This window comes from Esox lucius, chromosome 3 (genome assembly GCF_011004845.1).
Source record: "Esox lucius isolate fEsoLuc1 chromosome 3, fEsoLuc1.pri, whole genome shotgun sequence".
Lineage (NCBI taxonomy): Eukaryota > Metazoa > Chordata > Actinopteri > Esociformes > Esocidae > Esox > Esox lucius.
In genome coordinates this window covers 3,477,551-3,493,131 of record NC_047571.1, presented here as the reverse complement: position 1 = coordinate 3,493,131, position 15,581 = coordinate 3,477,551, and the positions used below count along the sequence as shown (strand labels likewise).

The window sequence follows — 15,581 nt, the reverse complement described above, 5'->3', positions numbered from 1 at the left end:
TCCTCCACATCGAGAGGGGTCAGCTGAGGTGGCTTGGGCATCTTTTCCGGATGCCTCCGGAACGCCTTCCTGGGAAGGTGTTCCGGTCCCGTCCCACCGGGAAGAGACCCCGGGGAAGACCTAGGACACGCTGGAGGGACTATGTCTCCCGGCTGGCCTGGGAACGCCTCGGTGTCCCCCCGGAAGAGCTAGAGGAAGTGTCTGGGGAGAGGGAAGTCTGGGCATCCCTGCTTAGACTGCTGCCCCCGCGACCCGGCCCCGGATAAGCGGAAGAAGATGGATGGATGGATGGATGGATAATTCCAGGTTTATTTACATATTCAATACCTCTTCATTATTTTTATTTCTTATCATTTAAGTGAAACAATGGTGAATTCGATTGTAGTTCTGATTCAACACAATCAGATGTAAATTATATAGGTGAACTGAGAATTGTCCATGAACTACTTTTTGAGAGTGATACTTCAATGTAAACAAACTATCTTAGCTGATGAGTAATTGAAACAGTGACGGGAAATGAGAAATTATGTACTGTTGTTATTGGTTGGTTGGTAAACCAACTATAGAAAAGAGTGGAATTGTTGTTTTGCTACACTAGCAGAACAGAAGCACCAGAAATGTTAATGTTTTAACAATACTGTTACAACTGGTTTAATCTATTTAGTCAAAGGAAGAAGAAAGACATTGGGAATACGGTTTTGAGTGTTTGATGGAACTGGGTTACAAGCTAATGTACTGGACCTATTTGTGATGGTGTACTGTGCAGTTACAACTAATCTTCTCAAGGATGATTCACACTTCAGGTACCGGACATTTGAAAACAATTCGACTGGTTGGAGCCCACAGAGACTGAGCTTGGCTTAAAGGACAAGAGGCAGGTGGGCAGAGATAAGATGGACACACAAACACACAAACAAACACACACTCACATACACACAGACTGGTCTACAGCTGCAAGCAGAGTCTACACTGAGGCGCCGCACATCTACAGAGAGGTCTTGGGTTCCTGTGAGCTGGACTAATCCTAGTCCTGACGATTCTGCCATGAGATGGAGAAGGCAGCCTCCAACCGAGCAGATGGGAGCGAAGGAAAGCGCCGGTTCGGGACAACGTTTACAGGGGCGCGGAAAGACCAACTCCACAACATCATGCTACGCTGGTTGGGTCCATACCAGGTAACATCTCATCTGCTGTCCAGGTAGCTGAGAGAGGAACCTGCAGATCGACGACACACTCTACAGGAGGGCTTCGGAGTTCAAAGCCTGCAGCTATGGAGCCTTTGGCTAAAACTGGTCATCTTGATATTCGCAAATGAGAACACACAGATTCTCCTGGCCTGGCTGATAAAGCAGCTGGAATGAAGACAACAACAGCTGCATTGGAGCTATGAAGGACAACACCTTGGAATATACATCAGATTTTTATGTCCTGTTACACCGGTCTACAAAGAAATGGTTCACAACTGACTATCTGACATTTGGAGGAGCAGAACATTTGGGATCTAATTGGAGTCCAGAGAGAGACTGAGTACTTAGTTGACCATGCGGTGAACAAGTTAAAAGATTCAACCAGAAAACCTTTGTCTCTCTTTCTGGTCACATTGGATGCAAGATGAGGAGTCAGATAACGAGGTCGGAGAAGAAACTGAATCTCTTGTATAAATCATGGTGTACTCTATTCTTTACAACTTGTTCACATTCCTTTCCAGCAATCTACCATGAAGTATTTTTACAACTGGTCTACAATAATTGATGTTTACATTTGTCATATTTCTGTTTAGGTAATGATCTTATTCTCAGTGACATTTATAGTTATTTTCACACCATAAATGGTGTGAAACGGGGGATTGTTGAGATAAATGTAGTTTAAATAATGCTGATTTAATAACCATGTATTCTTATGTTTTTGTTTTATTAAATTGTATGCTGCAGCCAGGTTAGGGAAATATGATTGAATACAATAACCATAAAGTTTAGAACTCCTTAAATTACACTCAACCACACTCACTCAGACTTTACACCTGGCTCTGATAGAGAGACAGGATTAAAACCCCACAATTAACATACAAATGAAACTGCCCCCTATACAGCACAAAGAGACCTTCTGTCTCCAGCCCCCTGATGTTATAGTCTAGGTTAGGACAATAGAATGTAAATTACTGTAACCTGGTTAAGATTTCACACCTGTATGCAAAGAACCTGTTGATCTATGACCGAGAATTAGAGCATGTCCGTCTTCATTGGATTGGATTCGTCCAACATGTCACCATGTCAACAAAGAACCAATAAGGATGGGTTTTACTCACGAGAGTGAAAAGTAACCGCCCCTGTGGCGGGAGTATTAAAACCAATGTTCGATCTTTGTTCGGCGCGAATATTTTGTGCAAGCTCGAGGGTTGAGCAAATATTTGACCGCTGCAGTGTATTTCATGTATTTTGACTTATCAATTCATATTAATAAATCTTTGTGCTAAATTTCCATTTGGACCGGATCCTCGTCCTTCTTCAGAAATTCTGGTACACGTAAAATTCTCAACAGTACCTGGGGTGAAATTTGGAACTCAGGAGCTAAGGGCAGAATTCAGTTAAACTTTGGTTGAAACTGTTAACAGTACAGTGGTTGGACCACTGTATAAAACATTATTGTGAAGCCTCGTTCACACCAGACACGGCATAAAATTACCGTACGGTAATTTAACGCAAACATCGCAATCAATCTACGCAAAAAACGCAATCAATATTCCGCATCTTCATAACCAGTATCGCAAAGATGGAGGAGAGCCTCATTTTGCTAGTGTCTAGCCACCCTTGTTTGTATGATACTACCTCGGACGTTTACCAAGACCTAAATGTTAAAAATGCTGCGTGGAAAAGTGTAGCCATGCAAGCAAAGATGCCAGCTAGGTTTGTAGAGTTGTGAAATTCTTAATTTGTTATAGCTAGCTCATCATGCTAGCAACAGCAGCTCTTGTTTGTCACGTAACGTTGTATAGGCTAATAACCTGCTAGGTGTGGTAGAGAGCTAGAGAAAGTATGAATAATCAACACATTTAAAGTGCATAAGATACATATATTTTTTTCACTATTAGAAGACGACTGTAGGAAGAAATGGAGAAACATCAGGGACAGATACATATTAACCAAATCTGGCCGAGTACGGTAGAATAGACGCAGCGGTGCGGATTGCTTTCTATTGAAATGAATGGACTTCCGCCGGAACGCATATAGATTGCCGTGTCTGGTGTGAACGAAGCTTGAGGAATATCTTGCGAAAGGGCTGGATGCATGGCCTACCAGAACGATTGGAGGAATATGGACGAGGTAACGTATGGAAGTTGCAAAAGGTATGATATAAAGTTGTTTGGATGGGGTAGGCTACGGTATGTGGAAAGTGGTGTTTGATATAACCTTTTCATAGGGAAGTTTGTGTGGGGTTATTTATCTGTGTTGTAGTTATTTTTGCTCAGGTTGTATGGATTGTTCTTCTGCCTGCCCCCACCCTGCCGCTGTGTTCGGCAGGCCTGGGACTTTTGTGTCATCCCACCCCGCCCAGCGACACTGCATCGGTGGAGAACATTTCCCCACAATCGACGTAGCCAACCCCGCTGGTGATTGAGATAGCCCCCGACTCGTTTTGCTTTATGGTACGGACTATGTAGTTTTGATGTGGTGATACAGTAGGCCATTTTGCTCCACTTTGGACGTGTTGGGAGAGTATGTGTGTCGAGAAAATAATTGAGTGGTGGGAGAAGAACACACCCAATATGTAACCTCTGTTGACCCAGCCCGTGTTTACAGTGGATAAGACCAATGAAGACTACAGACCCAGGGTTGAGGAAGACACTCTGTTAACCGCTATGTTTATGATGGCCACCATTGGACATTGGGTTTGGGAAGATACTGTGGAAAACAGACAACGATGTAGTGTTCTCGCAAGAATAGAGACCGTTCCGGCTGCTTCTCTGGCCTCGCCGCGAGCGACCCAATGGGAACACGCAGGAAGGCTAGATTGCCTGAGGGAGTGGTGCTTGCTCCATGGAGTAGATATTGCTCCTGTAAAACACCAAAGTTGTTGGACAACTTGTGGTTTGGCGATTAGTTGGGTTAATGAAGCAGTACAGGTTTGACATTTTATAGTTAAAATCTGCAATAAAGGTTGGACCTTATAGCTGTATATGCGTGCGCACCGATTGTCCTTGATCTGTATGCGGTAATGGCCCATTAGTGAATATCTTGTTGTGGTCAACCTGGTAAATGCGTTTCCCTTTTGGTATTCCCTGTGCACGAGGGTTCCGATTTGCTACATTATGTATTCTTTGGGGAAATATTTGGTCTTGTTCACCAAGATTGTTGTTAACCTGGACGTTTTTTTAATTCGCCAGGTTTTGCTTTGTTTGGTGTACACTTGGGTGAATGCATTCACTGCTTCGTTAATGATTCTCTGGCGAGGCCCACTCTTTCGGCCTTTGCCTGTGCGCCAACTCCGCAAAATTGTAATTTTCTTTCTTGTGTTGTGCTGTTAGCTGGTACACGTGGAGATATTTGTCTGATGATTTAGGATTCTATACAAGAATAATTCCTCAATTTAATCAGAGTGATAAATTGGAAATTGGTACAATGATGCTTTCCTAATTTGGTAAAATATAGTCTTGTGGTTTCATGTTTCAAAATATAGTCTCTCAATAGCTTTCATGTGGAAATGTGTGGTTTTGAAACAAACTTGTAGTGAGGTTAGAGACCTAAAGTCATCTCCCATTGTTAATAATTAGAACAATCTTGATGTTGATGCAAGAAAGTTGTGATTTTGGTTTTGGCTGACCACCACTATTGGGAATAAAATAGACATGCATTGAAGTTAGAGAAATTCCCCAAACTTTAGGAGGTTAATCAAGACATTATGTTTGTGTACTATGGCCATTGCTTGTGACAATGCTGATTTTGGTTACGGTTCATATGCAAATTTGAGGGTTGTTTCACTGTGTAAGGCACATTTGTCAATGGGTTATATAAGACCTGGGCAAGATAAGGCCCCGGCCGGGTTGAGTCATTCTATCCAGCCCACGATACATCCAAAACGTTAAAAATAATATAAAATAAAAATACTTGACGTGCTCTTCAGATTACTTCCATTTATTTACTGTTGCTATTTTATTTCAAATAAAAATTCCTGTGGCACTTCCAGTAATAAGTACAGTACTATCTATTTTAAATACTTTTAATTTGAAACATACTATTTGCGTTGCTATGATACGTAGCTATGGACCAGCACCACAATTCACGTGCGTAATTCATTATTTGTTCATATACGCAATTGATGGCTAGCGATCTCTGAAAATGAGCCTGTCTAAGAAAAGTTGATAACGAAAGCAGGGTATTTAAAAAGAATGGACAGAAAAGGTAAAGCAACTTGCTTAATATGTAAAGCTAACGTTGCAGTTTTTAAACAGTACAAACTGCGGAGGCACTTCCAGAGCAAGCATGCAGCCAAATCCAAAAAACTGTCACCCGATGCTAAAATCCAGCCTCACTTACGTACATCTTGCAGCAGTACCGCACACAGCTTCAACAGAAATGACTCCTGACCTCACTTGTCAACGCCAAAACGAGGCTCTCCTGTTCATATTGAGTGTGTGGCCCAAAAATATGATTTCTTGGGTCTGGGCTGCCGTTAAAAGCATGTAGTACAAAAATATATTGTATTAAGTTAGATAACGGCAATTATACCAACATTTGCATTGCATCTTAAAAAGGAATTTCATAGACTTATGGCTGCCTAAATAACTTAACAATATAAAATTTTAAGGCAAATATGTTTTGCAACTTTTCTGTTCAGTAATAAACATTAAATTTGGTTTCTTAGGCCTTTGCCATAATTCTGTTAACAGCTCTTAACAGAGTATAATACAAAAAACATTGTTAAAGTAAATTAAGTTAGATTATGAAAATGTTGTTGCATGGAAAAGAAATATGCGTACATTTAATATGCAAGTTAACAGAGTTAGCTATGCTGTGTGTCTTTTAAGTGTGTCTTTTAAGCTTTTTTTCATGTCCGTTCTGTGTACTGCTTTCTCTCATGAGTCATTCTGTGACTTATTGACATGAAAGCAGGGGGGAATGTATGATATGATTAATTATGATGAAAAAGAGCTGACTTAAAAGTTCAGAGCAAATTAAATATGTACTTAAACAGTTACATGAAGAATTGGATGTTCCTGTTTGCATAGTTACAACAGAAAATTGGCATCTGTTAAAACTGGCATCCCTTAGTGTCCATTCACAGTATTTGTCTAATTTGTTTTTTTGGAAATTGTTTGTTTGGTGTAAAATCTAACATAGTTATGGTTGAGTAGAATACATCTTACCGTTTTGATTTGGTTTAACAAAGTAAGAACTAATTTTTTGGGATGAATAGTGACTATGAGAATGTGATAGTTGATATTTGGATACATTTAATCATATTAATCTCATGCATTATGGAATAAGTGGGTAAAAAGGTACAGGGAGCACATTTCTGTTATTCCTTACAGTGGGGAGAACAAGTATTTGATACACTGCCGATTTTGCAGGTTTTCCCACTTACAAAGCATGTAGAAGTCTGTAAGTTTTATCATAGGTACTCTTCAACTGTGAGTGACAGAATCTAAACAAAAATCCAGAAAATCACATTGTATGATTTTTAAGTAATTAATTAGCATTTTATTGCATGACATAAATATTTGATACATCAGAAAAGCAGAACTTAATATTTGGTACAAAAACCTTTGTTTGCAATTAGAGATCAAACGTTTCCTGTAGTTCTTGACCAGGTTTCAACACACTGCAGCAGGGCTTTTTGCCCACTCCTCCATACAGACCTTCTCCAGATCCTACAGGTTTCGGGGCTGTCGCTGGGCAATACGGACTTTCAGCTCCCTCCAAAGATTTTCTATTGGGTTCAGGTCTGGAGACTGGCTAGGCCAGAATTCTTACTGGTTGGTAGGTGATCAAATACTTATGGCAAGCAATAAAATGCAAATTAATTATTTAAAAATCATACAATGTTATTTTCTGGATTTTTGTTTTAGATTCTGTCTCTCACAGTTGAAGTGTACCTATGATAATAATTACAGACCTCTACATGCTTTGTAAGTAGGAAAACCAGAAAAATCGGCAGTGTATCAAATACATGTTGTCCCCACTGTATATCTGATAGAACTACAAAATGGTCATTATTTTGACCAAAGGTAAGTACATTTTGTGTTTTTTTTGTTACCAACAAAAAGGGAGAAATTTTACTTATTTAGCCTTTCAATTAGAATCTTTCCATATGTTATATTTCTGGCATAGAAGCCTCTCTTGAATAATGCGACAACAGGCCAAGTTGTTAGAGGTCCATTGTTTCTACTGTCCCCATTGTCATGTAACTCTGCGACTCCCTTCTTGTACCTGCTGTCCATTTTATACCCAAAAGATATTGATCCTGACCCTGGGTTAGCTCCTGTACCTCCTGTGGTGTACCACTTGCCCTGTGTGGCAAGTTTCGATGCCTCGTTGTCTAAAGCCCTTATTTGGGCCTCAGAAAGTAATACAATGGTGGAGTAATTGTCTAAACTTCCATAGGTTAAGATGACAATGATAGATCCTATATAAGCAGGAGGGATCAGGTCATGCGGGAGAGATTCCTTGCATGCGGACTCTCTCCATGCAGCATGTTAAAACAGATATACTTTGTAAATTAAGGTGTCTTTGTGTTATTAATATATCAATATCTTTGTGAAATTCCACGACATAGCCAAACAAGATTGGAGGTGTGGCTGGTAGAGACTGCTGGTCTGACCACTAAGCCAGAGCAGCAGTAGCATAGAGTGGTGTTACATCCTACTTTTCTGTTTACAACTCTTAACAACATCGGTGGTGGGAAAAATATCTACACTACTTGTACATTTGTCAATCAATATAATATATTTTTGTTAATTTTTTGTGTAGTTAACTTGTTTCTTCTCAAAATTCTATCAAGCAGATTAGCTGGGAGAAATATTTGTTTGCCCTCACTCTAAGCTGCTTTTCCTGGGTGAGAGAGCAGCGTGTTTCCAGACAGAGTCCAACACTTCAAGTGATTTATGAAGTATGTCTGTCAGTGAGCGAGTGACATTCGTTCTTTCTGGACTGCTCTGCTTATGCAGTCTGGCAAAACCTGTTATTTTGATAATTTGTTAACAACAATACAGGGATGAATAATTTAACAATGACAATTGATAGTAAAAAAAAACTTAGTGAAGAAATACTTATTTGCAATATTTGAAAATACTAGTTTGGAAGTTGGATTCATATTTTACCGCTAGATGGTGTCATTTGACCAGTTACTGGCCATCCATTCCCATGGGTGGCCAGTAAGCAAATAAGAAAATAAACTGCATTACTCTGAAAAACCGCACCTGCTAAATAACTAAAATGTAATGCAAATGTAGTACTTTGTAATTAACTCTTAAGATAAGCCTCCTGACCATATTAGTCAATCTTTCCATATGAACTGTTCTTTATAAAATATAGTAATTATTCTCATGAAAAAAAACAATAAAACGATTTGGGGTGAAACCTCAAACATACATGTGTCTAAAGTTCAAACATGCATGACAACGTATTCGCCGCCTTTCAATTTCATCACATTTTTCAGATCTTAAACCAAAACCTGATATTAAATAAAGTGATCCTGAATATGCAAATAGCACTCATTTCATTTAATGAGCAAAGTCATGCAATACCCAATACCGCAGGGGAAGTCATTTTCTTGATATCATGAAAGCTGCGGATACGCTCACATCTGGGGTGGGTGCACCCATTGAAGAGAGAAAGCTGTTAGAATAAATATTTTGTTGTGCTGCTCCTCTGTTCTGTTATGTTTATTGTAGCTGTGCTATCAGAGGGAATGTGTATTACATTTGTATTACCAAGAATAATACTAAAAAAAAGTAATTAGTAAGAACCAGGAAAATGACAAATGCCAAGAAAAAGAGAACATTTATTGGGTATTTTAATCAAATGTTCAGTTTCGACAAATATACAGGTACAGTAAACTTTTCTATTAGTGCACGTTGTTTAATTACAGTAATTGTCCAATAGATAATAAAATAAATCACGACTGTCTTTCAGGAACCACTAAAAAGTTCCTTTGAATTTCTGATTTGTTCACATTTCCACAATGCAATCTATTTGGTCATCGAGGTGTAGCAATGTTTTACAGCAAGCACAACACTAACAGAAAAACACACAAAAGAAGCACTTCATTATAAATAATTTTGCCTATCTTGCTCCAAACTCCAAACAAACAAAGAGATAAAAACAAACATGATTAACATCAAGCCATAGTCCAAATGTGGTAAAATAGAAAACATCTGTAAGTGTTTACTAGCACATTAGAAGAATGTCAAAGGTTAATGAAGGGAAAGGGCATGGCGAAACTCAACAACAGGCTATGAAAGAGCCCAGCGAGGCTCAACACAATGTTGTGAAAGAGCCAAACCAAGATCAAAACTGCACTGTCCCTCTGGATGGCTTTTTGAACTTTGGACTGTATTACATAAAGGCAAGGAATGGACTAGAGCTTTTGTGATATACCGAAGCGTGTAATATTCAGAAGAACAATTATTTGAGTAAATTCTAAATGTATAAGGCGGCGTTGATTGGGTCTTAACACTGTAAATCTTCCACGAGAAAGATAAAAAACAGCAAAGAACTAAATTAATTTGCTCTGAGCTTCCTAGAGATTGGCATTATCAATCTGGATTGACAGATCTCTTAAAGAGCAGCATATGAGTAACTAGGCACTGAATCTTTTTAATAAAAAAAAAGTATAAAAATATACTTCACTTTTACAGCAGACATTCACAAAAAGCTCACATATACACATCACTCTAGTATTCGTTACCACATCATGGTACTATTGTACTTCGGGATGTGGAGTCCATGTGAAGTCAGGAGCTGTGAGCAGATTCAGGGTCAGGATGGAAGTCTGGGGTGACCATTTCTGCAGGGTAGATGGAGAGCTGGGTGAGGAGTTCCTCTGACTGTAGGATGTGGCAGGTCCATTTCTGACAAACCTCTTCTATGGTTGGCCCACTGCCCCCGTACTCCTGGGGGAGGATGTCTTCTGAGAAAAAGAAACGCAGTGTCTCTTTGAAAGTGCTCCCATGCATGTGGATCTAGGAAGACGGGGCATTTACATTAATTTAGCATCACTGCAGTCAAAATCAACATTGAAAATTATTACAAAGGCAGCAAATTGGGTTTGAAACAAGGAACCATAATGTGCACTGCTAAATAGCTAGCCATTTAAAATAGACTAAATCCCTATGGGTTATGAGGACCTAATTTAAACATTAAAGTTTAAGGTCATCGTCCATGCAAGAATTTGAAAGAAATGCTCATTTGCTATGACTGAGATATGTGGTTGTCTCATTTAGCCATATAAACAGGGCTCGCAACTAACTTTTTTCCTCACTGTCTCGAAGTGCAATTTCAACCGTTCCAAACTGAACTTGACCCATCCCAAAATTAGAATACATTTTGAAATACGAACAATGGTTTAGGTCATTGGCAACAATTTTAAGTAATTTGTTTATTTGTGACACAGACAACTGACATTACATAAACCAGAGTTGAACTTAAACGACAACATTTCATGGACATGATGTTGAGATATTCAATTCCACCACTAGCTGCCCAGTTAAACAACATAACACCACAATATAATAAAACTGTGTTCCCCAGACTTCACATTCTCTGCTACACCCACACTTTCAACCTATGGTAACTAACAATAACGTCAGCCAGCAAAATATGGTTACCTGATCATTGCTCAAACCACTGGCGGATCTATCGGGGGTGCAGGGTGTGCGGTTGCACCAGGGCCGGCGGTGGGTGGGGAGCCCGTGCTTGGCCTCTATCATAAAGTTTTTTTTTTTATATTGTGTGTTTCTATGCTGTTATCACAGTTAGACGTGAGCTGCTAGGTTAATCTACGGCAGGATCGGTTTACATGCGTATCTACTGCTTCATAAGGACAGCTTGCACCCTGACCCGGTGTCACCACGCTACGCCAGTGGCTCAAACGTGTCTACCATACACTTGGGCGGCTAGTAAACAGATTTGTGTAGCTAGCTAGTGAAGTAAGTTCACGTTTGTGAGCTATGCTCAAACTAAGGCTGGTCATTTAGATACAGATCAAAATTGCCATAGCAACTCCCGGAACACGCAACCTCAGTCTGCAGATGAAATTCACATTCTAATATGCCTAAATGCCCAACAATATAATGATTTTCTTTTGTTATATAATGATTCTGCATTTACATAAACTAAATAATTACATAACAAAGCCTAGTCAGGCCTCATTGTTTGAAACCTCAATGTTTTACATAGCCTATCTTTTAATAGCCCATAGCCAAAATCCTACCATAGAAAAAAAGAATTATTTGGAAGACTTCCTGATATACCACTGAAACCTGCATTTTTCCTATTTGGTTTACAAAACGTTTTTTGGACTGTCCAAAGGCAATAAAGCACAATCCCATAGTTGCATCTTCTATCTTTCATTTTTCCCAATTAGCTAGTCAATATATCCATCTGTTACATTACAAAAAACGCTTGCATCAAGTGTGCATTTGAGAATGGTGTTCTCCCGATGCGCCGCCATCTACCCAATGAATGCATTGCAGTGCTTGTAATGTGAATGAGTAATTCATAGTTAATGAACTTTTAAGCTAAATAGGATGATTTCATCAGCTTTGTGTTTAAACATGTTAGTATGGAACCACTGATGAACGCATTTTGTATTTTTCTGGCCTATCGTCCCGCAATCGTCAAAAGTCAGTGTTGTACCGTCCCAGACATATTTTATATTGTCCTTGGGACAACGTTCATTTCGAGCCCTGCATCTAAAGATGAATGCTTTGGATTAAAGAGTCAGCTAAAATAATCAATGTAAACACAGAATGGGGACTGACCCTTTTTTTAATCTTTTCAGGCAGGAATGCACGGATCATGGTAAAGACAGGTCTGAAAAATATGGGTTCGTTGATGAGATGGATGCCTCTCACCTTTAGAGGGAATGAGTCCTAAGAAGACCAACATTAAACAGACATTTGTAAGTATTATTACAGAAGCATTTTGAATATATACAGTGTGGGTGTACATAGTATAGCTATAGGCAATGTCTACTATACAAACAAGTATGGACCCAAACCCTACATTTGGAGTTTTAAAATTTGTTTTGGCAAACCAGCGGGAACCTTTAAATCCTGGGTCTGGGTCCTGTAATAAGGCACCAGACCTTAGAAAATGTATTGAATCTTAGAGGGATTACCTGAAATGGTGCAAATTAGAAACACTCTTGTTCTCAGGTCGCAGAATATTCTTAAAAATGATAACCTACCGTAAGCACTGAGGAGATCCTCTTGGCCAGGGAGGGTGTCACCTGGAAGGCATGTGAGAAGCCCCATCCCTTCATGTCGAAAATGGCTTTCAGTCCATTTCTCTGGGTTTCTGTCTCTTGGACGATCAGCTCTGATGTGATCAAACTGACACGGAACACCTGATATGCTGTAAAGTCTTTGGGGTTCCACTGGCCTGATGAAGCGAGTCAAAGGAACTTAAAGTTAAATGAACGTAGTCATTTCATCTCCTTAATACATTTTAAATGGATGTACAGGTATATTGTCCCTCTTGTCCCCCTGAGAGGACACTTCAAATCTTTGGAATGGTAATTGAAATCAATAATACACATTCCCTTTGTTCTGTTAATACCTAGGCTTCACACAAGGGGCAAGCTATCCTCCCCCACATGGGTAACCTCTTCAACTCTAGGAGAAGACAAACAGATAGACACTGATGGGTTATACAGATTTACGAGTAACCCTATAATCTGCTGATACCAGTCAATAATGACCCTAAACACCAGATCCCCCTCTCCTACATTCCGTTTCTTATCCAAACATGGGTACGCAGTACTTTTAACTAGTAACCCATTCATACATGTATAGGACCAAGTATACATCAGTTCAAGAATTTCCACAACAATCCATCATCTTGATACCAAGTCAACCCTTGGTATCAATCCTTAAACAGTTCACTCATTAGGATGTAGTGCGCAACAAAACAGTACTCTTTAACAACATGACCCTGTTAATATCATAACCCTAATGATTAGAGAACGGAACAAATCTGAAATGTCTGGATCCTCATTTACATGCTTCTAGACCATTACCTTCGTATTAACTCCAAGATCACACATTTTCATTATACAGAACTATAACATAGTACAGCAAGCTTTTATGTTAAAATCATTGGTCAAAGGAAATTAATTCAGGTGACACATATATTGGCAGTATGGGGTATGTAGCATCGACACGTGAGTGTGTTACCACCTATCACTGAATACATCCTTCAATTTGTCACTGTTACAAAGTCCTCTCATGCCAATTGCTTGATTCACTGAAAAGTCCTCTCCATGGTTCCAATTAGATGTACTTCCAAAGTCATCACAAATGGTCTGCTCCTCCAAACGTCAGACAGTCAGTTATGAACCATTTCTTGGCAGGCCGGTGTAACAGAACGTAAAAGTCAGATGTATATTCCAAGGTGTTGTCCTTCATAGCTCAAATGCAGGTTACCATGACACAGCTTTAGTTGTCTTCATTCCAGGTGCTTTATCAGCCAGGTCAGGAGAATCTTTGTGCTCTCCTTTGTGAATGCTAGAATGACCAGTTTTAGCTAAAGGATCTATAGCTGCAGGCCGGGTCGTAAGTGATGGTTACTAGCACCAGAAAACTCACTTTTCCCTCAGTGACTTCTATTCACTGTGCCTAATCTTTAAACACAGAAGCCCTCCTGTAGCGTGTGTTGTCGACCCCAGGCTCCTCTCTCAGCTACCTGGACAGCAGATGTGATGTACCTGGTATGGACCCAATCAGCGTGGCATGATGTCGTGCAGTTAGTGTTCCACGCCCCAGTAAATGTTGTCCAGAACCGGAGCTTTCCTTAGCCTCCATCCTCTCGGTTGGAGGTTGCCTTCTCCATCTCATGGCAGAATTGTCAGGACTAAAATTAGTCCAGCTCACAGGAACCAGGCATCACTGTAGACATACGGCACCCCAGGGTGGAGTCCGCTCATAGCTGTAGGACAGTCTGTGTGTGTGTGATCCATCTTATCTCAGCCCACGTCACAGTTGTCCTGTAAGCCAAACTCAGTCTCTCTGGGCTCCAACCAGTCCTCTATCGCTGAATCGCTTTCAAGTGTCCTGTACTTGTCAGTGAATTCTCCTTAAGAAAATTAGTTGCAACTGCACAATACACCATCACAAATGTCCATTACATTAGCTTGTTGCATCTTGCTGATGCATTAGAACCCAGTCCTACCAAACACTCAAAACCTATATTTCCAATGTCTTTCTGCTTCCTTTGTCCAAATAGATTAGACTAGTTGTAAACAGTAACAGTATCGTTAAAACTAACATTTCTGGGGCTTCTGTTCTGCTAGTGTAGCAAAATAACGTTGGTTTAACAAACCAACACAAAGAGCAGAAGAACAAAATGTCCCATTTCCTATTACTGTTCCAATTACTCATCAGTTAAAATAGTTTGCTTACATTGAAGTATCACTCTCAAAGAGTAGTTCATGTTGCTCTTTAAATACTTGTTTAATTCGCTTTGAACTCTAAGTTCAACTCTTTTTCCATCATAGATAATTTCATACAGTCCCCCCCCCGCTTTCACGACAGAGTCAACAGAAAATGACTCCAAGCGTGAAAGCAGAACCATTACATGAAAAGTGAATCGATAGTTGGGAGGAATCTAACATTCATTCAGTAAAAAAGTCACAAACTGAATATCCAACAAAAACTAAATTGAAAATGACAAAAACATCCACAAACAAAAAAACAAAAAAAACAACTGTGCCACACGGTGGCACGTGTGAAGGAAGAATAACCCATAAAACCTATGGCCCAAATTAGCATATAAAAATGTGCATTCCCACAGACAACGGCCAAACTAAGTTGAAACAACACATTTATCATGACTCCTCCTAAACCTCCTAAAGTCTAGGGAATTTTCTCAACTTGCATGTCGATGGTATTCAAAATAGTGGCGTCAGCCAAAATTGCTACTTTCATGCATATTTCATGCAACAAAATTAAGAGTGTTCTAGCAATTAACAATGTTGGATGACTTTAGGTCTCCACCCGTACTACAAATATGTTTAAAAAACATACATTGACAGAAAAGCTATAGTTAGCTTGCACATAATGTGTGATTAACACAAAACCAAACATACTCATGTTGGGCATATTACCACAGGTGAGAACAGTCAGAACACTCAAACGTAATAAACTACTTTGATTTGAGGGGGAAAGGTTGATAAAGCCCACCTAGGGGGTCTGCCCCCCCTTCCTGGAGCCAAGGAAAGTTTCAACACACAAATGTGACATGGTCTTCAGACTGCCTGTAGTAAGACGACATGCTTCCAACTTAGCTGATATCCTACGTTAACTGAAAGTTCAGAGTTATTGCTCTACCCATCTAATATCGTTACTGTTTGCAAAAAATTTTAAT

The 15,581-nt window shown here is 39.6% G+C and overlaps 1 protein-coding gene and 1 long non-coding RNA gene across 4 annotated transcripts in view; one reads left to right on the top strand and one right to left on the bottom strand.

Annotated features, from left to right (window-relative positions):
* Positions 1-3,248: 3,248 nt before the first annotated feature.
* LOC105029209 overlaps positions 3,249-15,581 on the top strand; it is a 29,049-nt gene continuing 16,716 nt past the window's right edge. The window contains exons 1-2 of one of the 2 annotated variants that reach the window (XR_002196615.2): positions 3,249-3,320; positions 11,998-12,117. This is a non-coding gene — a long non-coding RNA (uncharacterized LOC105029209). Of the gene's footprint in view, positions 3,321-3,531; positions 3,644-11,997; positions 12,118-15,581 lie in introns of those variants that run through there. The other variant, XR_829462.3, reaches the window with a different exon arrangement.
* ttpa (tocopherol (alpha) transfer protein) overlaps positions 8,980-15,581 on the bottom strand; it is a 32,511-nt gene continuing 25,909 nt past the window's right edge. The window contains exons 3-5 of one of the 2 annotated variants that reach the window (XM_010902440.4): positions 12,406-12,599; positions 11,978-12,088; positions 8,980-10,177 (exon numbers count right to left, since the gene is read on the bottom strand). In XM_010902440.4, coding sequence (XP_010900742.1) covers positions 9,950-10,177; positions 11,978-12,088; positions 12,406-12,599 — 533 coding nt within the window. In that variant the 3' untranslated portion in view covers positions 8,980-9,949. The remainder of the gene's footprint in view (positions 10,178-11,977; positions 12,089-12,405; positions 12,600-15,581) is intronic. The other variant, XM_020045309.2, reaches the window with a different exon arrangement.